Raw genomic sequence first — 13,605 nt, forward strand, 5'->3', positions numbered from 1 at the left:
CAACATGGAAAAAGTAGTGAATATAATGTTTGAAACATGACCATAAAAATAGATAATGTGCTCTTGTTAATTCTGATAAATAGCAGGAATTGTGAGACTTTGGTTGTATGCCTGTAGATGCAGCAGCCATGACGTATTCAACTGCACTGTTGGACCCCCCCCATTAAGGACATAGCAAACAGCCGCTGCGTATCAAGAGCCCATCGCATCTACTCTGACCCCACACACCCCCAGCATGGACTGTTTTCTCGCCTGGCGTCGAGGGGAGAAGGCTCTGCAGCATCCGCTGGAGAACAACCAGGTTTAGAGACAGCTACTTCCCCCCCCTGGCCATCAGACTGCTCAATGCCAAATAAGCCCCTCTACCTGCCCACACGCACAACCAAAACTTTAAATTATTATCTATCTATCTACCTACGTATCTATCTACCTACGTATCTATCGATGTATCTATCTACGTACCTATCTACGTACCTATCTATCTATCTACCTACGTATCTATCTACCTACGTATCTATCGACGTATCTACCTACGTACCTATCTACGTATCTACCTGCGTATCTACCTACGTATCTACGTATGTACCTATCCACCTATCTACCTATCTACCTACATATCTACGTACGTACGTATCTCCGTATCTACCTACGTATCTACCTATGTATCTACCTATCTACCTACGTATCTCCGTATCTACCTACATATCTACCTATGTATCTACCTATCTACCTACGTATCTACTTATCTACCTACATATCTACCTATTTACTTATCGACTTATCTACTTATCTACCTATCTACCTACGTATCTACTTATCTACCTATGTACGTATCTACCTATTTACTTATCGACTTATCTACCTATGTATCTACATATCTACCTACCTATCTACCTACGTATCTATGTATCTACGTATCTACCTACCTATCTACCTACGTATCTACCTATCTACCTACGTATCTCCGTATCTACCTACATATCTACCTATCTACCTACGTATCTACTTATCTACCTACATATCTACCTATTTACTTATCGACTTATCTACCTATCTACTTACGTATCTACTTATCTACCTACGTATCTACCTATTTACTGACCTACTTATCTACCTATCTACCTACGTATCTACTTATCTACCTATCTACCTACCTATCTACCTCCCTATCTACCTGTCTACTTATCTACCTACGTATCTACCTATCTACCTACGTATGTATCTACCTATTTACTTATCGACTTATCTACCTATCTACCTATGTATCTACATATCTACCTATCTACTTACCTATCTACCTACGTATCTACCTATGTATCTATGTATCTACGTATCTACCTACTTATCTACCTATGTATCTACGTATCTTCCTACCTACGTATCTACTGACCTACTTATCTACCTATCTACCTACGTATCTAATTATCTACCTACCTCCCTATCTACCTACCTATCTACTTACGTATCTACTTATCTACCTACCTATCTACCTACGTATCTGCCTATCTACTTATCTACTTATCTACCTATCTACCTACGTATCTGCCTATCTACTTATCTACTTATCTACCTATCTACCTACGTATCTACCTATCGACCTACGTATCTACTTATCTACCTATCTACCTATCTAGCTACGTATCTACGTATCTATCTATCCTATCCAAAAAGGAGGAGCTGTCAAACGGGAGGCTGTCAAACATATGCCCAACTCTGCACCCCTTCCTCAAGCAAAGGCTCAGACATTAAACAACAAAAAGAGAGAAAGCCTGTTGCTCCTTCTCCCCGACTTGCTGATAGGACGGAGAAGTTGTCTATATAAAATATTGTAACATAATCACGGCAAGTAGATCAGTGCTGTTAATGTTGTTGTGATGGCCTTGTCAGGTAACATCTTTCTAGCTAGACTGCATCCACGGCAACAAAAGGCCAGGTTTTTAATGTTATGCCTCCATAAAAGCAGCTCGCCAGCAGCTATCATCATAAAAAAAAAAAAAAAAACTCCTGCAGTGGCAAGCATTTTCCTTGATATGATTTGTAATGAAAGGTCAATCCAATCCAAATCAAACAGGACCAACATGCATAAGTTTGTTATTGTGAAAAACGACTTCAAGAGAAACAGGATGCTGCTTTCAACCTTTCACAGAAAAATAGGGAGGGGTGCGGGGGGGGGGGGGGGGGCGGTCTGTCTCAACTTCTCACAGAGCACCGTATCGAGTCCCAGTGCGAAGCGTGCAAAATAAATCTTGTGAGACAAAGAATCAGATTGCCACACTTGCCTTGACATAACTCAGTAAATCCACAGCAGAGACAAGCACGTATTTCTATCTTTAGCTGTTACCTACAACTATATTTTTCAACCTGGCATAGCTTATTTATTTCCCCCCCACCCAAATATTCTTTCCTGGTGTGATTATGAATGACAACACGTATGAATGAAAGTGTGTGAAATCTATTTAGCAACTACTAATGACAGGTGAGTATTACTGTGAAACTGGATGTCTGAAAAACACTCAAGGTTAACAATGGAGGGGATCATTACTCCATCCCTGATCCCCATTCCCGACCACACCGGCCCACCCACACACCATCTAGACATTGAATAACATCAATCAAGTCTATTTAATTTAAAAGGGATTAGTGGCATCCTACAATATAAAAAAAGGTTCATCTCCTCTGCAAGGTATTAAATGGATTTATTCTGCTGTGTTTTAATAAAAGTGATATCTGACTTTGTCTTTGCTGGGGGGATATAGTTGCAGGATTCGACAAGCATGACATGTGGAGGAACACAACTAAGAAGGCTGTTGATTGGATGGAAGTGGGCCAGAAGACCCTCACGGACGATTCGCTCAGTGGTGCACAAAGAGAATAAAACTTACATCAATGTAGTTGGCGTTGATGTAGTCGGAATTAGGGTCTCCAAGGAGTGGGTTGAGCTTGACTCGGTGGCGATCATCTGAACAAAGAACAAACGTGTTGAAGTATTAAAAGTACTGGGATACCTGTTTTATACAAAGATGACTTACATCCCAATAAGGTGTCATGTCTCCCTTTGGTTTTGTCTTTCTTCTTCGTGCAGTCCCAACCATCAAAGAAGCTCTACGGACACAGAAAAAAAAAGACATATATTACATATTTCAGGAGCAGGGTCTCTCTCTCCATTAACCTCTTGGGTTTTTGTTTCATGGATATAGGACACATTTTGTCTGTGATGCACAATTAAGGCATAGGTAATAACTATAAAAGCAATCTTCACTCGGTAAATGTACTGCAAAAAAGGCCAGTAAGGATAATTCATAATGCCGCCTACTAAGAACATACTAACTCCTTATTTCTAAAATCACTAATACTTAAACTTGCAGATATAGTTCATCTTCAAACAGCTAAAATAATGCCACACAGCTAAGAGACCGGAGTTCGATTCCACCCTCGGGTATCTCTGTGTGTAATCCTGATTTAGCATGTTCTACGCGTGCATGGTCCGGGTACTCCCGTTTCCTCCCACATTCCAAAAACATGCAGGTTAGGCTAATTGGCGACACCCGAAGACAACTGGGATAGGCTCCAGCACCCTCATGAGGATAAGCGGTAGAAAATGAATGAATTAATGTTTACAATTTTCACAAATTGTAAACATTTGTGTTTTTTTCCGGGTACTCCGGTTTCCTCCCACATTCCAAAAACATGCTAGGTTAATTGGCGACTCCAAATTGTCCATAGGTATGAATGTGAGTGTGAATGGTTGTTTGTCTATATGTGCCCTGTGATTGGCTGGCCACCAGTCCAGGGTGTATCCCACCTGTCGCCCGAAGACAGCTGGGATAGGCTCCAGCACCCCTGTGACCCTTGTGAGGATAAGTGGTAGAAAATGAATGAATGAATGTAAACATTAGCAACTGAACTGTAAGTTAGCATGTGCCTACACACGTTTAGATCTTCCCTCCTTCGGGCAACACGACTAGATCCCTTTTCACTTCGTGGTTGCTGCAGAGAATGTATTTCAATGGAAAAGATACAGTCCGTGTTTGTATAGAATGCACTTCTGCCACCTTGTGGCTGTTTTTTCAGGTTAAAACTGCACCGAACATGCTCTCTTCTATTGTGGAGTTGCATCATCACCTCTGTGTGCCTCTGGTGCATGCAAAAAAAAAGTATACATTGTAGTGCTAGGTAGATGGTACATAATTCACCCCACAACTATTGATGGGGAGGTAGTCAGCGTGAGGGAAGGGGGGTCTGTTGTCGTTGCTATTCAGTGTGCTGTTATGTCTCACGAAGTCAGGCGTGTGAGTTGATGTTCTATTAAAAAAAATTAATTCGTTCCCGAGTTCGACACCCCGCCTCAGACTCCGGTTCTTTGACATGTCAACATACGTCTTTGGTATAAATGAGTTCATGTAACTTGTTATGCATGCCTGAAATAAATAAACTAAACATACCATACCATTCCATACTTTACCATACCTAATCACATACTACAGTATTAATTGGCCCTGTACCCTAGAAACCGCCCATGAATGATACGGGAAAAGGCCAAAATGATACTGTGTCACAGCCCAGAGCAGTGATACTGATAAAATATAGAGTTTAACCATGTCCAGTATCAGCCCCCGTAACTGTCCACTCAGTGCTGCTCTGGTATCGTGCCCGTGAAACAACCAATCAGCGCACGAGCGTGAAAACACAGCGTTTGTTTTGCTGCCCAAACTTGATTAATTGAACTTTAATTGTCAGACATTGATAAGATATGACTGTTGATAAAATATTATTGTTGAAATATTTTTGCAATTATTGTGTTTACACTGTTTAGATATAATACATGTAATAAACTGAACATTTTCTGGAAACAAAATGGTCTTTTGATTAAATAGTACGTGATAATAATCTCATGATTAAATAGTATGTGATAATAATCTCATGATTAAATAGTATGTGATAATAAGATTATCACATGGTTTGTCTGGTATCAGGCCCAGTATCATGCCCCTCACTACCAGGCTGATACCAGTCTGGTATCAGGCCAGACAAACCATGTGATAACCTATAAATACCATACCATACCAACATATATGCAGTGAAGAGCCTCCACCAAACTAATAAACCAGTGATAAAAACAAGAAGCAGTCCTATTTGGTATTTAATTTACTCTTACTGTTCAATAAGGATCCTGTATAAAAGGTGTAAAGCTTTTAAACATCTTGAGTGGGTTTTTTTAGGCCACATGGTGTGTTTGTCTGCTCAAACCTACGCTGCAATAATTAGCATGCACGGCTTACTACCTACACCTCTTCACAATGCAAAATGTTGAGGGAAGCACAGCTCTTCGCTCTTGTAAACGAAGCTGTTACTAAACCTGTTAACACGCATGTCCTCACACCACTCTGACTTTCCAGCGTCCACACAGGGGGGGGGGCTCAAATTATGTCTACAAATGCCCCCTTCGATGTAACTATGTAAGGAAACACGCACACACATATTTGAAAACCCGCATACCCCCTGTGGTTTTCATCCACTAGGGAAATATGGTGAAAGTCTGCCAGTCTACATGCTGAGCAGGGGGATTACAATGCAGTTCTCCCCACAAGAGAGCCAAGAAGCATCCAAATCCCGCATTGGGATTACACCCTCCTCCTCACTTGTTCCCGTGTGTGCCGCCTTCTCTTTGAATCCATCCTTCTCTTTTACCTCTCTGTATTTGTATATCTCTTGCGTTTCTTCCTCCCGTGCTTAAATGTTGACGTCAGACCTTTGAGCTATTTGTTTTTTTCTCCTCTCGTCACTCGTCAGCCGTCAAAGAGAGGAGCACGGTGAGGGAAAAACAAAAAAGTGAGGGGGTAGTGGTTATATTGAAGGAAAGCAAAGCAACACAAACATGTGGAAGATTGATTAGAAACCCTTCCTGGCATGGATCAGCGGTGTGGGTTTGTTAAGAGGATCAATTTAAATGAGATGGAGGAATAAAAACGCAGACAGTCAAAATACGGTCCTTAGGTACCCCCCCCCCCCCAAAGCCCACGTTTGTACTATTCATGAACATCTCTGACCTTAGTAGCATCCTTGCAATATTGCCGTTTCTTATATAAAAAAACATAATCATCATCAAAACTATACTCTCTCAAAGAACGATGTTGTATTCTTGTTTCCTTTGCTGCAAGTACACCTCGACTCAACGAGTTCATCGACAAGGCCAAGTGCTGTAATGAAGGTGTGGAGGTCCCCCGTCAAAAGCGACGCTTGTTGTCGAGTTTATTTTGAAGTTTCTGCGGTGGGAATAATAAGTGCAGTGACAGCAAGTGGCACACGTACGAACCCCCCCCCCCCCCCTCCCCCAGTTGCAACTCGCTGGAAATTATTGATCAATGTTTGTACAGAACACAGGTATTCCTTAGAGAAATAAAAGCCTACATCTGCTAGAACGATGTAATATGATAGTTCTCATCAATTTCCTCGGATGGGGAGACAGTCCATCAAAACACGTTCTCCAGCAAAAAAAAAAGGTGTGTATTGATTTTTTTTTTTTTTTTTTTGAGTGGATTGTGTGTTGTCCGTGAGGGACAGTTTAATGAGAGTGAAGAACCGAGGAACCAGAGACAAAAGACTTTGGTTTGTTTTCTTTTTTTTCCCTTGCGATGTAACAGGCTTTAGATGACGGGGGTTGAACTTTTCCACCGTTTGTGATGTCATCTCTCAAACAAAAATTTTAAAAGAGTCATAACTTGATTATTTTCACATTAATCCATTTAGTCCAGGTCGCAGGGGAACTCAGACTTCCCTTTCCCCTGATACTTGGTCCAGCTCCTCCCAGCAGAACCCGAGGTGTTTCCAGACCAGTTGAGAGACAAATTCTGTGTCCTGGGTCTTCCTATCTGTTGGATGTTCGCTGAACACCACCCCAGGGGGGCGTCTGGTAGACAGCCCTTGGGGGCGGCACTGCTCAGATGGTAGAGTAGTCCTCCGAATCTGACGGTTCTGTTCATTCCTGCTAAGATCTTGTTGTTTTGGTCACTACCCACAACTTATGACCATCGGTGAGAGTAGGAACATAGATCAATCTTACACGAAATATGTCTACAAAATTGGGAAAATTAAAGATGACATGACTAATAAGACCGAAATTATTGCAGCTGTCCCTAACATTGTGGTCTATGAGTACAAATCTATGATAATTCTGTCATTTATGAATACAAATTGAGTTACATAATCACCGGGAGCCAGCTCATCTGATACAGATTAGCGTTAGGATTCCGAGCATTGGCAGGCTTATTATGGAACATTGTCAGTCTTTTATTGGAAGAAGAACATCCATCCGCACATTTTCTGGATCTTTTTATCCTGTTCTGAGGAACCGATCCCGTTTTACTTTGTGTTGGTAAAGCCTGGATTGAACACCAGTCAATCACAGGACTGAGGATTGATACCTAAGTCACTGACAGGTACGGTTCATTTGACGGAAGTATCATTTTTTTGGATCAGGATTGAGTTTCTACCATGAGTGATACAGAGTCGGTCATGAACGAACGGGTCAAAAGAACTAGTTCAGTGACTAGTTCTAGTCAGTTCACTGTTCCTTTTGCAGGGCGGGACTAATTATATGTCATATTTGTTTTTCATTTAGGGTGCATTCTCAAGTTTTTCAATGCACATCTAAATAAATATATAAACAATAAACATCAGTTATCTAAATATTGTCTTTATATTTGAATTCATATTTGCTTGCACTGAAGTTGAGTATTTTCTTTTTTCTATTGCACAAAGCACATTTAATTCATTCATTCATTCATTTTCTACCGCTTTTCCTCACAAGGGTCGCGGGGGTGCTGGAGCCTATCACAGCTGTCTTCGGGCGAGAGGCGGGGTACACCCCGGACTGGTCGCCAGCCAATCACAGGGCACATACAGACAAACAACCATTCACACTCACATTCATACCTATGGACAATTTGGAGTCGCCAATTAACCTAGCATGTTTTTGGAATGTGGGAGGAAACCGGAGAGAACCCGGAGAAAACCCACGCATGCACGGAGCACATTTAATATTTCATATAATATATACTTGATATGGTAGAGTGGTTAGCGGCCCTCGGCCATCGTGTGAAGTTTGCATGTTCAGAAAATGAAAGAGGGAAAGAAAGCAAAAGAGAGTGAGAGAGACTGACAAAGTGTGTGATGAAGGAATTATGAAGCTGTTCAATTGTAGCTCCCAGGTGGATATTAACTATGAAGGACTTTTCTGATAGGCGTCTGTTTATAAATATATAAATAAACTATTTGATCATGATTAATCACATTTTTTTGTCCATAGTTAACTCGGAATTAATCGCATTTAATCACAGATAGAAATAAGTTTTTATCTATAAAAAGTAGGGGGAACTCGGTGGTAAACGATTCAATGTGTAATTATAACGATAATTACATCAACATTTTATGTAAAATGATATCAATTTGGGAACTATGGGCCATTATTTAAAACAATAAAGCCAGCAAGCATATTCTTGTATTAGTATTTTTCTTTATTATTAGCATATTAACTCTTAACCTCGGCCACAAACGTTCAGAAACTAAAACAAAATGTGACCTTTCACACTGATTTGTGATTTGTTAATTTATGATATTGGTTTTAAATCGTACATGTTTGTGAGTAGGGGGCTGCACGGCGGTCGAGTGGTCACAGCTAGGAGACCAGGGTTCAATTCCACCCTCGGCCATCTCTGTGTGGAGTTTGCATGTTCTCCCCGTGCATGCGTGGGTTTTCTCCGGGTACTCCGGTTTCCTCCCACATTCCAAAAACATGCTAGGTTAATTGGTGACTCCAAATTGTCCATAGGTATGAATGTGAGTGTGAATGGTTGTTTGCCTCTCGCCCGAAGACAGCTGGCATAGGCTATAGCACCCCCGCGATCCTCCTGAGAAAAAGCGGTAGAGAATGAATGAATAAATGTTTGTGAGTAAAAAAAAATTATTATCATGAAAGATTTGCCTCAATGCATTTTTCCTTACTAAAATATACAAATGAAAATACACAGGCAATAGTCATAAAATATTTCATAAAAATTGCAAACACAATGTAATTCCGTAGGGGTAAAATGTGATAGATGGTGTTGTACATTTGAGAACACTTTATCATGAAAAGCCATAAAATGCAAACTGTAATGAGCTGAAACATCATTCGGCGGAGTGAGGAGGCCTGAGGCCCGAGGGAAGAACCCACTCAAGCTGACATGAGTCACCTTTGCACAGTCATTGCAACCATAGAAATCAGAAGCAGAAATAATTTATCTTTCTTTACTTTTCTCACAGAGTCCAATGAAGCAGAATATTGTGATTTCAGACAACCGCATTAAATCCAGCAATAATTTCTGCTGTGACATATGAAATGCTACGTACAAAAAAACCCCAAAAAGTTATGTTGTGTAATATTTCAGTGCCAACATTTTTTTTTTCTTCCTAACACTCCAAATGTACCCCCCAGGCGCCATTCATATAGAACAGAAATTTAGAAATTACAGCCTTCAAAAACTCATAATATTACAAGAATAAAGTGTTACATTCACAAGAAAAACTCTTAAATTTATGTTTCAGCTATGAAAAGGCTTAGGTGACCTTTGACCTTGGGCATGTGGAGGAGGCGGAGTAAATAAGGCGAAAGTGAGAAGGGGTTGATAAGCTAATCTGAAGGCTAACTGCTCTGTTTTGCCACCACATTCGAAATAAAAGCTTGCCTGAAGCAAAAGGAAAGTTTCCTTCCTTTCCTTCCTCTGGCATGTATGACAACTTCATATTATGACTTTATTCTCGTAATATTACCATCTTTTTTTCTTCATAAATTTACTACTTTATTCTCATAAATTTTAAACTTTATTCTTGAAATGTCAAGAAACATATCCATGTTACAGTAAAAAGCCTCTTCTTCTTTATCTTTGAGCTTTTCCTTTCAGGGGTCGCCACAGAAAATCAATCTCCTCCATACAATCGTGTCTTCTGCATCATCTGCGCCTCCTACCTGGCAACCCTAAAGGCAGCATCCTTCTACCAATATATTCACGATGTCTCCTCTGGACATGTCCCAACCATCTCAGTCTGGCTTCTCTGACTTGGAGATAATGGGCATCTAACATGTAATGTCCCTCTGATGAACTCGTTCCCGATCCTATCCATCCTGGTCACTCTCATTGAGAACCTCAGCATCCTCATCTTTGCTACTTCCAGTTCTGCTTCCTGTTTTTTCCTCAGTGGCACTGTCTCTAGACCCAACAACATGGCTGGTGTGGAAAATGAATGAATATATAAGGTTATAAGGTTTGGGTTTTTTATATTTATATTGTTTATTTTAATATTTTTTGTATGTTTAATACGCATTTGCACTGTCTGTTGACATTTTGTACTTTTTATTATTGTTTTTAATGCACCTCAAGACGCTCGAATCAGGAGGGCTGTCATAATATTTCAGACTTCAAGGTACGTCATCACGTATTGTTGCGGTATTGAGTCGGAATGAACGTGAAAATCAAAATGACCAAAATAACCAAAATGACCAAAATTAACAAAATGAACGGATATTTTTACTGAAGGAACGGGAATGATTCGGTTCACTGAAATGTCTGTTGACATTTTGTATTTTTTATTATTGTTTTTAATGCACCTCAAGATAGTAAAAACCATTAAAAACCTTATATTGTTTATTATTCCTACTATAATTTTATATTACCAAGAGTGCAGCGCAATCGCAGCGTCGATCGCCGCGTCGGACGGGGGGTCGTAACGATCCAGAGGGCTGTCATAATATTTGAGACTTCAACAACATGGCTGGTGTCACCACAGTTTTGTATACCTTTCCTTTCATTTTAGCTAAAACTCTTCTATCACACGTCACGCCTGACATTTTTCTTCACCTCCTTTTCACAATCTCCATAGTTCTGGACTGTTGACCCAAAGTACTAAAAATTCTCCACCTTCTGTATCTCTTCTCCCTGTAACCTCACTCCTCCACTTGGGTCTAATCTTCATTCCTCTCCTTTCCAGCGCAAACCTCCACTCTTCCAGCATTTAAGAGCTAACAAGTCAAATTAATAAAGTACTGCGGGTCGCATTAAGAGGGACACAAGACCCTGGACCGTGTCTTCCATCAAAGAAGATTTGTCAAGTGGGATGTTTTTAAATTATATAACCGTTATGTTGCACTAGAATCCTGCTGTGAAAAAATAAGAACTTCTCTCCTCTCTTGCTTCTCTCCCATCTGTTAGCAGAGGAGCGAGGTTTCATAAAGACTCCTGAGACATTTAACCTCATCAGTCTTGCCATGGCGACACACGTTCGTCTTTGGACCCAAATGGGGATGATTTATTCATACCTTCAGCCTCAGTGTGATCCAGATGCCTTTTAACACCACTAATTAATTTCAGAGGGCTGTGCAAAGGGCTCGTGGATGATGTCAGAAGAGGACTGATGGGTTCCTCCAACTCTCTGCTCTCCATTACCGTCAAACACGTTTTCCAAGTTAGCACATTTTGTCTACATTTTGTACAAAACACGCGGGAATGGAACCAGCCTCACTGGTCTATCGTTTACAAGAGGGACCCGATGTACAATCTGGTGACAGGACAAGATGAGTGGCTGTTACAGGCAAAATGTCTATATTAAGGATCCACGTTTAATGCCGTTTAAATGTGTGTTTAAGAAAGCTGAATCCTACTGTGTTCAGTGTTTATGTTACAATACATATTTGTTTCATCTTGATACCTGGAATATTTGTTATCATTGTCATTTTTTCATGTAAATTGAGCAAAAGTAGTATCGGCCACAAATATCGGCCCAAGCAAAATCAGCCATCGGCTAAGTGTGATGGAAAAAAAATCGGTATCGGCATCGTCCCGAAATAAATATGTATTTGTTTCATCTTGAGACCTGTAATATTTGTTGTCATTGTCATTTTTTCATGTAAATGGGGGAACAAAAGTAGTATCAGCAACAAAAATCGGCCAAAGCAAAATCGGCCATCGGCTAAGGGTGATGGGGAAAAAATCGGCATCGGCCCGAAAAAAAACCCAAAAACATATTGGTCGATCCCTAGTCTAAGTTGCAATATATCTTGACATATCTTTACAACAAGTAAATTGAGGGACCAAAAGTAGTATCGGTCACAAATATCGGCCCAAGCAAAATCGGCCATCGGCTAAGGGTGATGGAAAAAACATTGGTATCGACATCGGCCCGAAAAAAAACATACAGTCGATCCCTAATCTCTATTGCAATATATCTTGATATATCTTTACAAATAAATTGAGGGAGCAAAAGTAGTATTGGCCACAAATATCGGCCCAAGCAAAATCGGCCATCGGCTAAGGGTGATGGAAAAAAATCGATATCGGCCCGAAAAAAAAACCCATATCGGTCTATCCCTAGTCCATATTGCAATATATCTTGATATATCTTTACAACAAGTAAATTGAGGGAGCAAAAGTAGTATCGGCCACAAATATCAGCCCAAGCAAAATCGGTCATTGGCTAAAGGTGATGGAAAAAAATCGGTCTCGGCTTCGGCCTGTAAAAAAAAAAACCCATATCGGTCGATCTGCTCAGTGTTTACATTACAATAAATATTTGTTTCATCTTGAGACCTGGAATATTTGTTATCATTGCAATTTTTTAATGTAAATTGAGGGAGCAAAAGTAGTATCGGCCACAAATATCGGCCAAAGCAAAATCGGCCATCGGCTAAGGGTGATGGAAAAAAATCAGTATCGGCATCGGCCCAAAAAACAAAACCATATCGGTTGATCCCTAGTCTATATTGCAATATATCTTGATATATCTTTACAACAAGTAAATTGAGGGAGCAAAAGTAGTATCGGACACAAACATCGGCCCAAGCAAAATCGGCTATCGCCTAACGGTGATGGAAAAAAATCGGTGTCAGCAGTGCCCCGTAAAAAAAACCATATCGGTCGATCCCTAGCCTATATTGCAATATATCTTGAGATATCTTTACAACAAGTAAATTGAGGGAGCAAAAGTAGTATCGGCCACAAATATCAGCCCAAACAAAATCGGCCATCGGCTAAGGGTGGTGGAAAAAAATCGGTATCAGCATTGGCCCGAAAAAAAAACATATCGGTCGATCCCTAGTCTATATTGCAATATATCTTGATATATCTTTACAACAAGTAAATTGAGGGAGCAAAAGTAGTATCGAACACAGATATTGGCCCAAGTAAAATCGGCCATCGGCTAAGGGTGATGGAAAAAAATCGGTATCGGCCCTAAAAAAAAACCATATCGGTCGATCCCTAGTCTACGTATATTGCAATATATCTTGATATATCTTTACAACAAGTAAATTGAGGGAGCAAATGTAGTATCGGCCCAAAAATATCAGCCCACGCAAAATCGGTCATCGGCTAAAGGTGATGGAAAAAAATCGGTATCGGCTTCGACCTGAAAAAAAACCCCATATCGGTCGATCTGCTCAGTGTTTACATTACAATAAATATTTGTTTCATCTTGAGACCTGGAATATTTGTTATCATTGTAATTTTTTAATGTAAATTGAGGGAGCAAAAGTAGTATCGGCCACAAATATCGGCCAAAGCAAAATCGGCCATCGGC

General features: G+C 40.3%; 1 protein-coding gene across 5 annotated transcripts in view; it reads right to left on the reverse strand.

Annotated features, from left to right (window-relative positions):
- The window catches only part of LOC131136968 (receptor-type tyrosine-protein phosphatase U), a 302,752-nt gene that overhangs the window by 40,416 nt on the left and 248,731 nt on the right, over positions 1-13,605 (reverse strand). For all 5 annotated transcript variants that reach the window (XM_078798065.1, XM_058084359.2, XM_058084358.2 and 2 more), the window contains 2 exons: positions 3,030-3,102; positions 2,883-2,959 (listed from right to left, as the gene is read on the reverse strand). In XM_078798065.1, the coding sequence (XP_078654191.1) occupies positions 2,883-2,959; positions 3,030-3,102 (150 nt within the window). The remainder of the gene's footprint in view (positions 1-2,882; positions 2,960-3,029; positions 3,103-13,605) is intronic.

This window comes from Doryrhamphus excisus, linkage group LG17, assembly GCF_037039965.1.
Source record: "Doryrhamphus excisus strain RoL-2023G ecotype Guam linkage group LG17, RoL_Dexc_Guam_v1.1, whole genome shotgun sequence".
NCBI classification, from domain to species: Eukaryota; Metazoa; Chordata; class Actinopteri; order Syngnathiformes; family Syngnathidae; genus Doryrhamphus; species Doryrhamphus excisus.